Source organism: Mobula birostris, chromosome 9 (genome assembly GCF_030028105.1).
Source record: "Mobula birostris isolate sMobBir1 chromosome 9, sMobBir1.hap1, whole genome shotgun sequence".
Classification (NCBI taxonomy): Eukaryota; Metazoa; Chordata; class Chondrichthyes; order Myliobatiformes; family Myliobatidae; genus Mobula; species Mobula birostris.
The window spans coordinates 154666885-154679432 of NC_092378.1; the positions used below are offsets into that span (position 1 = coordinate 154666885).

Consider the following 12548-nt stretch of genomic DNA (forward strand, 5'->3'; position numbering starts at 1 on the left):
AACCGGTCTATAATTCCCCGGTTTCTCTCTCCCTCCTTTTTTAAAAAGTGGGGTTACATTAGCCACCCTCCAATCCTCAGGAACTAGTCCAGAATCTAACGAGTTTTGAAAAATTATCACTAATGCATCCACTATTTCTTGGGCTACTTCCTTAAGCACTCTGGGATGCAGACCATCTGGCCCTGGGGATTTATCTGCCTTCAATCCCTTCAATTTGCCTAACACCACTTCCCTACTAACATGTATTTCGCTCAGTTCCTCCATCTCACTGGACCCCCTGTCCCCTACTATTTCTGGAAGATTATTTATGTCCTCCTTAGTGAAGACAGAACCAAAGTAATTATTCAATTGGTCTGTCATGTCCTTGCTCCCCATAATCAATTCACCTGTTTCTGTCTGTAGGGGACCTACATTTGTCTTTACCAGTCTTTTCCTTTTTACATATCTATAAAAGCTTGTACAGTCAGTTTTTATGTTCCCTGCCAGTTTTCTCTCATAATCTTTTTTCCCCTTCCTAATTAAGCCCTTTGTCCTCCTCTGCTGAACTCTGAATTTCTCCCAGTCCTCAGGTGAGCCACTTTTTCTAGCTAATTTGTATGTTTCTTCTTTGGAATTGATACTATCCCTAATTTCTCTTGTCAGCCACGGGTGCACTACCTTCCTTGATTTATTCTTTTGCCAAACTGGGATGAACAATTGTTGTAGTTCATCCATGCAACCTTTAAATGCTTGCCATTGCATATCCACCGTCAATCCCTTAAGTGTCATTTGCCAGTCTATCTTAGCTAATTCACGTCTCATACCTTCAAAGTTACCCCTCTTTACATTCAGAACCTCTGTTTCTGAATTAACTATGTCACTCTCCATCTTAATGAAGAATTCCACCATATTATGGTCACTCTTACCCAAGGGGCCTCTCATGACAAGATTCCTAATTAACCCTTCCTCATTGCTCAAAACCCAGTCCAGAATAGCCTGCTCTCTAGTTGGTTCCTCGACATGTTGGTTCAAAAAACCATCCCGCATACATTCCAAGAAATCCTCCTCCTCAGCACCTTTACCAATTTGGTTCACCCAATCTACATGTAGATTGAAGTCACCCATTATAACTGCTGTTCCTTTATTGCACACATTTCTAATTTCCTGTTTAATACCATCTCCGACCTCACTACTACTGTTAGGTGGCCTGTACACAACTCCCACCAGCGTTTTCTGCCCCTTAGTGTTACGCAGCTCTACCCATATCGATTCCACATCTTCCCGGCTTATGTCCTTCCTTTCTATTGCGTTAATCTCCTCTTTAACCAGCAACGCCATCCCACCTCCTTTTCTTTCATGTCTATCCCTCCTGAATATTGAATATCCCTGAACGTTGAGCTCCCATCCTTGATCACCCTGGAGCCATGTCTCTGTGATCCCAACTATATCCCAACATACAAACTCCTCACATTCAGTGGCAGGAATCGAAACCTGGTCATTGGTGCTGTCCCACCCATCATCCTGGCTTGGAAATATATCCCCCTTTTCATCACCTTCACTAGGTCTACCTCCAGGAACTTCCACTGTCACTGTGGGAGCCCCTCCTCAAGGGCAGGTCGTAAAGGGCAATACATGCATCCCGGGGCATGATCAAGTTCCAGTTTAATTGTTATTCAAACGGACACGTGTATACAGCTATATGAAACAGCACTCCTTCGGGACGAAGGTGCAAAACACAGTACATACATCCCACATAACACATGTAGTTACAATTACACAGTCACAAAAATTAGTATTAGCACACAAAAAACCTCATCCCCAGCTCCATCCTCTGTAGACCCAGTACCCAGCCTGCTCCACACCCACCTTATGGTGATATTGTAAGAGAAGGAGTTTATGCGTGAGGAGAAACTCAGCCTTCTTGTTCTTCAAAACGATACTGCCTAGCAACCGAGATAATACTTCGGGACTGAGGAGAAAAGGGGAGACAATAAGGAAGTGATGGCCCTTTCCTGGCGACCCTCCCCACCGACAGCTACATATCATAAATACAAGTGATTCTGCAGATACGAAATCCAAAGTAACACACACAAAATACTGGAGGAACTCTCAACAGGTCAGTTAGCAACTATGGAGGGGAATAAGCAGTCGGCATTTTGGTCATCAGGTCATAAAAGCACACAAACACAGCATCTCCTACAGTGTGCTGCGCTCTCTGCATACTGTGGCCGATTAAACAGCACGTTGCTCCTTTACACGACACCTCCCCCAGTGCAGCTTCATGCTGTCGACAGCTCACCACTCTCAGCGGCCACTCCTCGTCATGGTGCTGAGCAAGGTGGCCCAGACAATCTGTTGTTTGCGCCAGGTTCAGGAAGAATTAGCCCTCAACTATCAGGCTCTTGAACCAAACCTCACTTCATTCCCCATCACTGAACTTTTCTCACAACCTATGAACTTATTTTGAAGCACTCTTCATCTCACATTCTCGATATTTATTGCTTATTTGTTTACTATTATCATTGGTTTTTTTCCCTTTGTATTTACTGTGAATGCCCATAAGAAAATGAGGTTGTATATGGTGACATTATGTATAATTTTTAGAGATACAGCATGGAACAGAGCCATCCAGCCCAATGAGCTGCGCCTCCACCCACCTATTTAACCCTTGCCTAATCACAGAAGAATTTGCAATGACCAATTAATCTACTAACCAAGAGGAATCTCACCCGTTTCAGAGGGAGAATATACAAACTGTTTATAGGCAGCACTGGAATTGAACTCCAAACTCTAGAACTCCCCTGAGCTGTTATTGTATCGAACTAACTGCTATGTTACTGTGTGCATATTTGTGCTGTGATAAATTTAACTATGACTCCTGGGTAATTGCTGCCCCTTGTACCCCAACCCCTTCCCCAGCTCTGAGAGCTTCTGCTGCCAAACCACCAATGCTCACATCTCTGCCTTGGCCCCGCAGCCTCCCTCCCTGGACTCACCCTTCCGCTCTCTGGACCATGCCAGAAAGCACGCTCTCCATCCAACGCTCTGGTACACACTCCACCAACCGCCAGCAGATCCGCCGCCAGATGCAATCCGACTGGGTGAGGAGAGCAAGCTCGGGCACCAACACTCCCAGAACATCATCTGAGGAAACAGGAGCCAATCAGAAGCAGGATAAGTGGGCTCGATGGGCCAAGTGGTGTCTGCTCAACCCCCACCCCCCCATCCAGGGACATTACATGGGGCTCCAGCAGTGAACTGGGAAGTCATTATTTTGTGTGTGGGGAGAGCAAGGCCTTACATTTATACTGGGAGAGAAAGCAATTGCTAATTTCCTTAGAGGTGTCCCAGGTCACTGTGTAACTGGCCTTTCCCGGGATCCTCCCACACTGGAGGAATTCCCTCACAGTGTCCCAGGTCACTGTGTAACTGGCCTTTCCCTGACTCGCCCTGCACAGGAGGAATTCTGTAGCCGGTCCTACATCACTTGAATCTGGTTGTTTTATAGATTAATTGTTATCTTATTAGTCAGAGCCAGGTTTTGTAAAATATGATATTTTTGTTTTCCCTTCTTCTTTCATTTGTTGTTTTTGTAACACCAAAGGGATGTAAGCAACAAGTTTTATGTCTGATTCTTGAGTTCGGAACTTCTGGATTGCAAAAACACCAGGATTAACAGCCTCAAACAGAGCTCCGCCAATTCTTCACTTTAGGATCCCGCTTCTTCGAGGCACTTCCTGGGCCCGTCAAACAGTCCAACCTCACCGTCCCAACCCTTGCCCTCCTGCAGGGAGTGGTTAAGCCTATCCAGGTACAGGGATACCCTCAACAAGACCAGACCCCTGGTACTAGCTGAACCTCTTGCACCCTGGATGATAGGGACCTCTTAATGCCTCAAAAAGGCAGCATCCATCATTAAGGATCCTCACCATTCAGGACATGCCCTCTTCTCATTCCTACCATCAGGGAGGTGGTAGGTGCCTGAAGCCACACACACAACCTTTCAGGAACGGCTTCTTCCCCTCCACCATCAGATCCACGAACCCATTAACCCTACCTCACTATTTTACTCTCTTTCTGCACTTTTTATGTATTCTTATTGTAATTTATAGTACATATTTATGTATTACAATATTCTGCTGCCACAAGACAACACGTTGACAGCACGTCAGCGATAATAAATATGATTGTGATGGAAGTCACCCGGCGGAGTGACTCAGACTCACCAGTGTGTCCCTGAACGCAGACCTTCCCCAATAGCTGAGAGACGAAGGAGAGGGAACTGTCCGAACCGCCTGAAAGAGAAGGTAGCAAGTCAGGGGCCGGCAGCTAACTGCCCAGCATAAGACAGAATGAACCCCTGTCCCAAGCCTACACTCCCAGTGTCAGTGAGAGACTTGAGCTCCCAACTTGTACACTCCAGTCAGGTTAACATAGAATATAGGACAGTACAGCACACGATGCATTCCAACCCTTCGAGCTGTACTGCCGGCAACTCCTGATTTAACCCTAGCCTAATTGCAGGACAATTTACTGATTAATCTATTAACTGTTACATCTTTGGACTGTGGGAAGAAACCAGAGCACTATGAGGAAACCCACGCATTCCACGAGGATGACGAATAAACTCTTCAAAGAGGACGGCGGGATTAAACTCCAAAGTCCCAAGCTGTAATAGTGCTGCACTGACCACGAGGCCTCTGTGGTGGCCCATGTAGTGCTGAATCTGCTCTGCCGCTCCATCATAGCTGATTTATTATCCCTCTCAACCCCATTCTCCTGCCTTCTCCCTATAACTTTTGATGCCCTGTTTAATCAAGAATGTCCACAGCCGTCTGTGGCAATGAATTCCACAAATACTGCTTTTGCACTCTCTTTTTCTACCTCACATCACGGCCTACTATAAATTATATTCTGTGTGTTGTCTGTACCGACATGCCTGTGATGCTCTTGCAAACAAGCTTTTTATTGTGGTCAACTGGATCAGCAAATCTGTGGATGACACCAAGATTGGGGCATAGTGGACAATGAGGAAGACTATCAAAGTCCGCAGTGAGATCTGGACCAGTTGAAGAAATGGGCTTAAAAATATCAAATGGAATTTAATGCAGACAAATGTGAGGACAACCAGGGTAGGACTTACACAGTGAGCGACTGGGCACTGAGGAGTAAGGTAGAACAGAGGGAACTGGCAATACAGATCCATATTTCTTTGAAAGTAGCATCACAGATAGATAGGGTCATAAAGAAAGCTTTTGGCATATTGGCCTTCATAGATCAAAATACTGAGTACAGGAGTTAGGATGTTATGTTGAAGTCGTATAAGATGTTGGTGAGGTCTAATTTGGAATACTGTGTATAGTTTTGGTCAATAAATAAGATTTGGTTTGTAAATAAGATTGAAAGAGTGGGGAGAAAACTTACAAGGATGTTGCCAGGACTTAAGGACCTGAGTTATAGGGAAAGATTGAAAAGATTAGGACTTCACTTCCTGGAGCATAGAAGAATAAGAGGAGATTTGATAGAAGTATACAAGATTCTGAGAGGTGAATGCAAGAAGGCTTTTTCCACTCAGGTTGGGTGAACGGTGAAATGCTTAAGAGGAACCTGAGAGGGAACTTCTTCACACAAAGGGTGGTGACAGTGTAAAAGTGGTGGATGTGGGTGGGTTTGATTTCAATTAACAGAAATTTGAATAGGTACATGGATGGGAGGAGTATGTAGGACTATGGTCCAGATTGATGGGACTAGGCAGATTAATAATTCAGCACGGACTAGATGGGCCAAAGGTCCTGTTTCTGTGCTGCAGTGCTCTCTCTATGATTGGTTTTGTGGCTGGAAGCCTTTGATCAGGTGTGCAGCACAGTGATTGATTTTGGGTCCCTTACTTATACATTAAAGGTTTGGCATATGACTGTAGAAGCTTGTCTTACAAGGATAGGTTAAGTGAGCTAGGGCTTTCCTGTTTGGAGTGAAGGCTGCTTCTACTTGTTAAACCAGTTCCTGTTCCATCAGATTCTCACCTCTCAGTCGCTGTCTGACCCTCTCCAGGGCTGACAGCATCTCGTGGCCCAGCAGTGGGTAGTAGTTCTCTGGGTAGAACACTGCCCGGTTTCTCTCCTGAAGCTTGTTAGCCATGTGATCTGGAAGAGCAGTGATTCTGGCAAGCAGAGGCTCACGGTCTGTTTGTGGAAGTTCGCCATCTTGACTCACCTCCCAGATCAGCTCAGCCATCCGGTGTTCCCGAAGAAACCGTTCCAAGATTTCTACACTCCGGTTCTGCCGGAAGCCCGGGCTGCAACACAAAACCCAGCAGTAACGGATAGGGTGCAGATCAGGATCCCATCCCAGAATGCATTCCCATCTGACAGTGTGGATCAGGATCCAATCCCAGAATGCATTCCCACACACAGGCAGTGTGTGGATCCATATGCAACCCCAACACATCCCCACCAATCAACAGAGTGCAGATCCGGATCCGATCTTAGACCCTATTCCCACCCAATGGACAGAGTGTAGACTGGATTCAATCCCAGACTGCATTCCCACCAATGGACTGAATGTGAATCCAGGTTGCATCCTGGATCCTATTCCTACCCAATGGACAGAGTGTAGCAACACACATCAACGTCGCTGGTGAACGTAGCAGGCCAGGCAGCATCTCAAGGAAGAGGTACAATCGACGTTTCGGTCCGAGACCCTTCATCAGGACTAACTGAAGGAAGAGCTAGTAAGAGATTTGAAAGTGGGAGGGGGAGGGGGAGATCCGAAATGATAGGAGAAGACAGGAGGGGGAGGGATGGAGCCAAGTGCTGGACAGCTGATTGGCAAAAGGGATATGAGAGGATCATGGGACAGGAGGCCCAGGGAGAAAGAAAAGGGGGAGGGAGGGAAACCCAGAGGATGGGCAAGGGGTATAGTGAGAAGGACAGAGGGAGAAAAAGAATGTGTGTATATAAATAAATAACGGATGGGGTACGAGGGGGAGGTGGGGCATTAGCGGAAGTTAGAGAAGTCAATGTTCATGCCATCAGGTTGGAGGCTACCCAGACGGAATATAAGGTGTTGTTCCTCCAACCTGAGTGTGGCTTCATCTTGACAGTAGAGGAGGCCGTGGATTGACATATCAGAATGGGAATGGGACGTGGAATTAAAATGTGTGGCCACTGGGAGACCCTGCTTTCTCTGGCAGACAGAGCATAGGTGTTCAGCGAAACAATCTCCCAGTCTGCGTCGGGTCTTGCCAATATATAGAAGGCCACATTGGGAGCACCAGACACAGTATATCACCCCAGCCAACTCACAGGTGAAGTGTCGCCTCACCTGGAAGGACTGTCTGGGGCCCTGAATGGTGGTAAGAGAGGAAGTGTAAGGGCTTGTGTAGCACTTGCTCCGCTTACAAGGATAAGTGCCAGGAGGGAGATCAGTAGGGAGGGATGAATGGAAAAGGGAGTCGTGAAGGGAGCAATCCCTGCGGAAAGTGGGGGCGGGGGGGAGGGAAAGATGTGCTTGGTGGTGGGATCCCGTTGGAGGTGGCGGAAGTTACGGAGAATAATATGTTGGACCTGGAGGCTGGTGGGGTGGTAGGTGAGGACAAGGGGAACTCTATTCCTAGTGGGGTGGCGGGAGGATGGAGTGAGAGCAGATGTGCGTGAAATGGGGGAGATGCGTTTGAGAGCAGAGTTGATGGTGGAGGAAGGGAAGCCCCTTTCTTTAAAAAAAAGGAGGACAGCTCCCTCGTCCTGGAATGAAAAGCCTCATCCTGAGAGCAGATGTGGTGGAGACGGGGGAATTGCGAGAAGGGGATGACATTTTTGCAAGAGACAGGGTGAGAAGAGGAATAGTCCAGATAGCTGTGAGAGTCAGTAGTGTAGACTGGATTCAATCCCAGACCACATTCCCACCGATGGACTGAATGTGGATCCAGGCTGAATCCTGGAACCCATTCCCACCCAACAGACAGAGTGTAGATTGGATTCAATCCCAGACTGCATTCTCACCGATGGATGGAATGTGGATCCAGATTGAATCCTGGAACCCATTCCCAACCAATGGACAGAGTGTAGATCCAGACACAATCCCACTGATGGACGGTGTGTGGATCCGGATCCAATCCCAGACACATACCCAGCAACGACAGCCAGCCTTGCACTGCCTGATTCCCGGATGGGAAGGCCCCTAGCATGGACAAGGGGCAGGGTACCTGGGTGCTGCCCTGGTGGAGGGTTACCTGGCCAAGGTGACGGCATCCAGCAGCACCAGGTAGGCATGGTGTGGAGGGCCATTCAGGAAGAACCCATCCAATAGCTCCCTCTGCTGGTTGTCAGGCAACAGCCGTAGCCAATCAGCTTGCAGATTACTGACTAGCACTTGCAGGAACCGGGAGTAATGCATTTTTAAAAATTCCTGGCTCTGCGGTGAGCATTCTCCCTCAGTCGGCTCCAGGTACTGCCTCATCGCCTGCAAGGTGCGTGTGATTTCCGCGCCATCCCTGGAGGAGGACAGGGTCCTCAGGGCTTGTCTGACAAAGCTGTGGAATTGTAGAACTTCAGCCTCCATTGGTGACAGGATCTAGAAGAGCAAGTAGAGTGAACTAAAACCAGCCTCTAACCGACAAACTGTAATGGTTTAATACCACAAAGGAGTTTTATTCCACACTGTATCACTTAAATAAAAATAAATCATCCTCTCCTTTATTACCAACCAACTTTAGATTGAAATCTGTATTTAAGGCAGTTGGGATTTATCGTCATGTGCACAAGTACGGTGAGGCAGAGGTACAATGAAACACTTGCAGCAGCATCACAGGCACATCGGTACAGACAACCCTCAGAACATAAATGATAGAGGACTGTAAAGAGAAAGCAGTGCTTCGGCTTTCTTAGGAGATCTGACACATCACCAAGTATTTCCAAACTTCTATAGATGCAGTGCTGAAAATATCCTGGCTGGTTGCACCACAGCTTGGTGGTTAAGCAGTTCCAACACTGCAGATTAGTGAACACAGCGGTCCATCACAGGCATGGCCCACCCCACCAATGACAGTATCTAAAGGCGGTGTTGCTGCAAGAAAGCAGCATTCATCATCAAAGACTCCCATCATCCTGGTAATGCCTTTTCTCCCTGCTACTGTCAGACAGCAGGCATAGAAGCCTGAAGCCCCACAGCACCAGGTTCAGGAACAGCTACTTTCCTACAAACACCCTGCATAACCGTATCCTAACTCAGAAATGGAACTCTACAGACCACCTCTTGCACTACAGTGGACTTTGTGTATTGTTTTTCATTTTTTTCCCTCTCTCTGTATAATTTATGTTCTGAGGGTTGTCTGTACTGATGTGCCTGTGATGCTGCTGCAAGTTTTTCATTATACCTGTGCCTCACTGTAGTTATGCACAGGACAATAAATTCCAATTGACGTGACTTAAATATGGATTTGGTAATAAGAGAGGATGATTTATTTTTATTTAGAAATAGCACAGAATAGGCCCTTCGAGCTGCACCACCCTTAACACCAATTTAACCCTAGTCTAATCCCAGGACAATTAATCTTGCTATTGACAAATTAACCTACTAACCGTAAGTCTCCGGACTGTGGGCGAAAACAGGAGCACCTGGAGAAAACCCATTAATTTCACAGGTCACCGGGATTGAACTCCGAAGCCCAGAGCTATAATAATATGGCATGAACCACAACACGACCGCAGCACCCATGTTGGCTTTACGGTTGGAAGCGCTTGCTCAGTGCGTAGCATAGCAATTGATGTTGGGCCCCTTACTTGCATATTAAATCAAAAATCAACTTTATTCACCCTATACATTGGCTTGCTTCAGAAATTTTCTGTGGAATTTTAAGGTTTGGGATACAAATATAGAAACATGTCTTACAAGGATAGATTGAGCATGCTAGGGCTATTCTGTCTGGAGCAAAGAAGGATGAGAAGTGACTTGATAGAGGTGTACAAGATTATGAGAACCAAAGATCCAGTGGATAGCAGAGAATTTTTCCCCTGGGTGGATATGGATAACACGAGGGGGCATCATTTTAAGGTGACTGGAGGAAAATCTAATATCAGAGGTGGGCTTATTTAAAACAGAGTGGGGGGTGCTTGAAACTTGTTGCCAGGGGTGGTGCAGGAGGCAGATACATTAGAGCAGGGGTCCCCAACCTTTTTGCACTGCGGAACGATTTAATATTGACAATATTCTTGTGGACCGGCCAATCGGGGGGGGGGGGGGGGGTGTTCAAATAGGGTTAAGCTCACCTCAACATGTCTTTTACAGTTAGGGTTGCCAACTTTCTCACTCCCAAATAAGGGACAAAAGTAGCAGTCAAATCCCGGGACGCTGTACCGCAAACAATGACCATGAAGCCTTGCGCGAGCACCTGTGTGCGCATGTGCAGACGTGCCAATTTTTTTCCCATAAATCAGTTTTGCCTTCATCTTCCCGACTATACTGTTCGTACATTATTTCTACTTTATATAGGCCGTGTATTTATCATATCATTCCTGCTTTTACTACATGTTAGTGTTATTTTCGGTTTTATGTGTGATTTGGTAGGTTATTTTTTGGATCTGGGAACGCTCAAAACTTTTTCCCATATAAATTAATGGTAATTGCTTCTTTGCTTTACACCATCTGGGCATGAAAAGTTTTATAGGAACACTCTACCTTAGCGGGGAAAATACGGGACAAGGGCAGTCCCGTATGGGACAAACCAATTTAGCCCAATATACGGGATGTCCCGGCAAATACGGGACAGTTGGCAACCCTATGTTCAAGTTCAACAGTGCGTGACAGGGAATGAGGAAAGGTGCAGCTGACTCATATCGTTTCCTCGCGGCCCGGTAGCACATACTTTGAGGCCTGGTACCGGTCTGCAGCCCGGTGGTTGGGGCACACTGCATTAGAGACATTAAAGAGAATTGTAGACACATGCACGATAGAAAATCGGAGAGCTATACTGTAGTGGAAGGGTTAGATTGATCTTTGAGTAAGTTCAAAGGCTGGCACAACATAAGTTTTGCACCCATTTTGAATGCACATCAGTAGGGTTAGATACCAGTGAAGAATGTTTTCCCTAATGCACACCTGCTAGCTCTATTTTTGATTTGTGTGTAAAGTTGTGGGCTGAAGGTTGCAAGATAAAAAGTGGTGTTGAAGGGTATAAAAAGGGACAATTTCTTTGAGGCGGGAATCTCTTAGGCTGGGTCACGACTAGTGCAAAGGATTGGAGATAGGGACAAGGGGAGTGAGGGGGAAGAAGCTCCTTTGCTCGTGAATATGTCATCCTACTGAATCAGAAAGGAACAGAGAATGGATTTTAAAATGTTTTCTTGGCAGGCTCATGGATTGTTCAGAATTCTAATGGCAGAGGGGAAGAAGCTGTTCCTACAACATTGAGTGTGGGTCTTCAGGCTCCTGTCCCTCCTCCCTGATGATAAGGCACGTCCTGGATAGTGCTGGTCTTAAATGATGGATGTCACCTTGGAGGCATTGCCTTTTAAAGATCAGCTCTATGCCAGAGAACCTCTCTCTCTCTCTCTCTCTCTCTCTCTCACACCTTGCCCGATTCCTCTCTCCCGTTGTTCCCCACTTCTCCACCGTTCTCCCAGCCCTGCCGTCCTCACTCCCCCTCCATCCCTTCCCATCACTCCCTCCTTCCATTAGCCCCATATCAACCTCCTCCATCCCTTCCCATTCCCCTCACTCCCTCCTTCCATTAGCCCCATATCACCCTCCTCCATCCCTTCCCATTCCCCTCACTCTCTCCTTCCATTAGCCCCATATCAACCTCCCCATCCCTTCCCATTCCCCTCACTCTCTCCTTCCATCAGCCCCATATCAACCTCCCCCCATCCCCTCCCATTCCCCTCACTCTCTCCTTCCATTAGCCCCATATCAACCTCCCCATCCCTTCCCATTCCCCTCACTCTCTCCTTCCATCAGCCCCATATCAACCTCCCCCCATCCCCTCCCATTCCCCTCACTCTCTCCTTCCATCAGCCCCATATCAACCTCCCCCCATCCCCTCCCATTCCCCTCACTCCCTCCTTCCATATCAACCTCCCTCCATCCCTCCCTCAGGCTGCTGCCACAGTTTCAGCGCGCTAGGGAACCCCGCGGGATGCGGCTGCGGGGTTCGGCCGAAGATTTTACCTCAGCCGAGAGGAGATTTCTAGACAGAACCGCCGACCAAAATCCTCCAAGCGGCTTCACGGCCGACCCGATCTCATTGGCTTTCGTACGACCACGTGACGTACCTGCGCACTCCTCGAACACGCGGGAGCTTGCGCGCTGACGTCATCCCGGCGCGGAGGCGGGTCTATAGGTAAACACTGGGGTCAAAGCAACACTAACAACACGCTGGAAGAACTCAGCAGGTCGGGCAGCATCCGTGGAAACGATCAGTCAACGTTTCGGGCCGGAACCCTTCGTCAGGACTGTAGAGGGAAGGGGCAGAGGCCCTATAAAGAAGGTGGGGGGAGGGTGGGAAGGAGAAGGCTGGTAGGTTCCAGGTGAAAAACCAGTAAGGGGAAAGATAAAGGGGTGGGAGAGGAGAGGCA

At 47.5% G+C, this 12548-nt stretch overlaps 1 protein-coding gene across 2 annotated transcripts in view; it reads right to left on the reverse strand.

The window, feature by feature from the left end:
* Positions 1-12223, reverse strand: part of telo2 (TEL2, telomere maintenance 2, homolog (S. cerevisiae)) — a 51487-nt gene extending 39264 nt beyond the window's left edge. For both annotated transcript variants that reach the window (XR_011887331.1, XM_072269224.1), the window contains exons 1-6: positions 12142-12223; positions 8210-8550; positions 6003-6274; positions 4206-4274; positions 2976-3123; positions 1846-1948 (exon numbers count right to left, since the gene is read on the reverse strand). Coding sequence is in view for 1 of the 2 variants with exons in the window: in XM_072269224.1 (XP_072125325.1) it covers positions 1846-1948; positions 2976-3123; positions 4206-4274; positions 6003-6274; positions 8210-8538 (921 nt within the window). In the remaining variant the exon portion in view is untranslated. The remainder of the gene's footprint in view (positions 1-1845; positions 1949-2975; positions 3124-4205; positions 4275-6002; positions 6275-8209; positions 8551-12141) is intronic.
* Between the last annotated feature and the right edge of the window lie 325 nt (positions 12224-12548).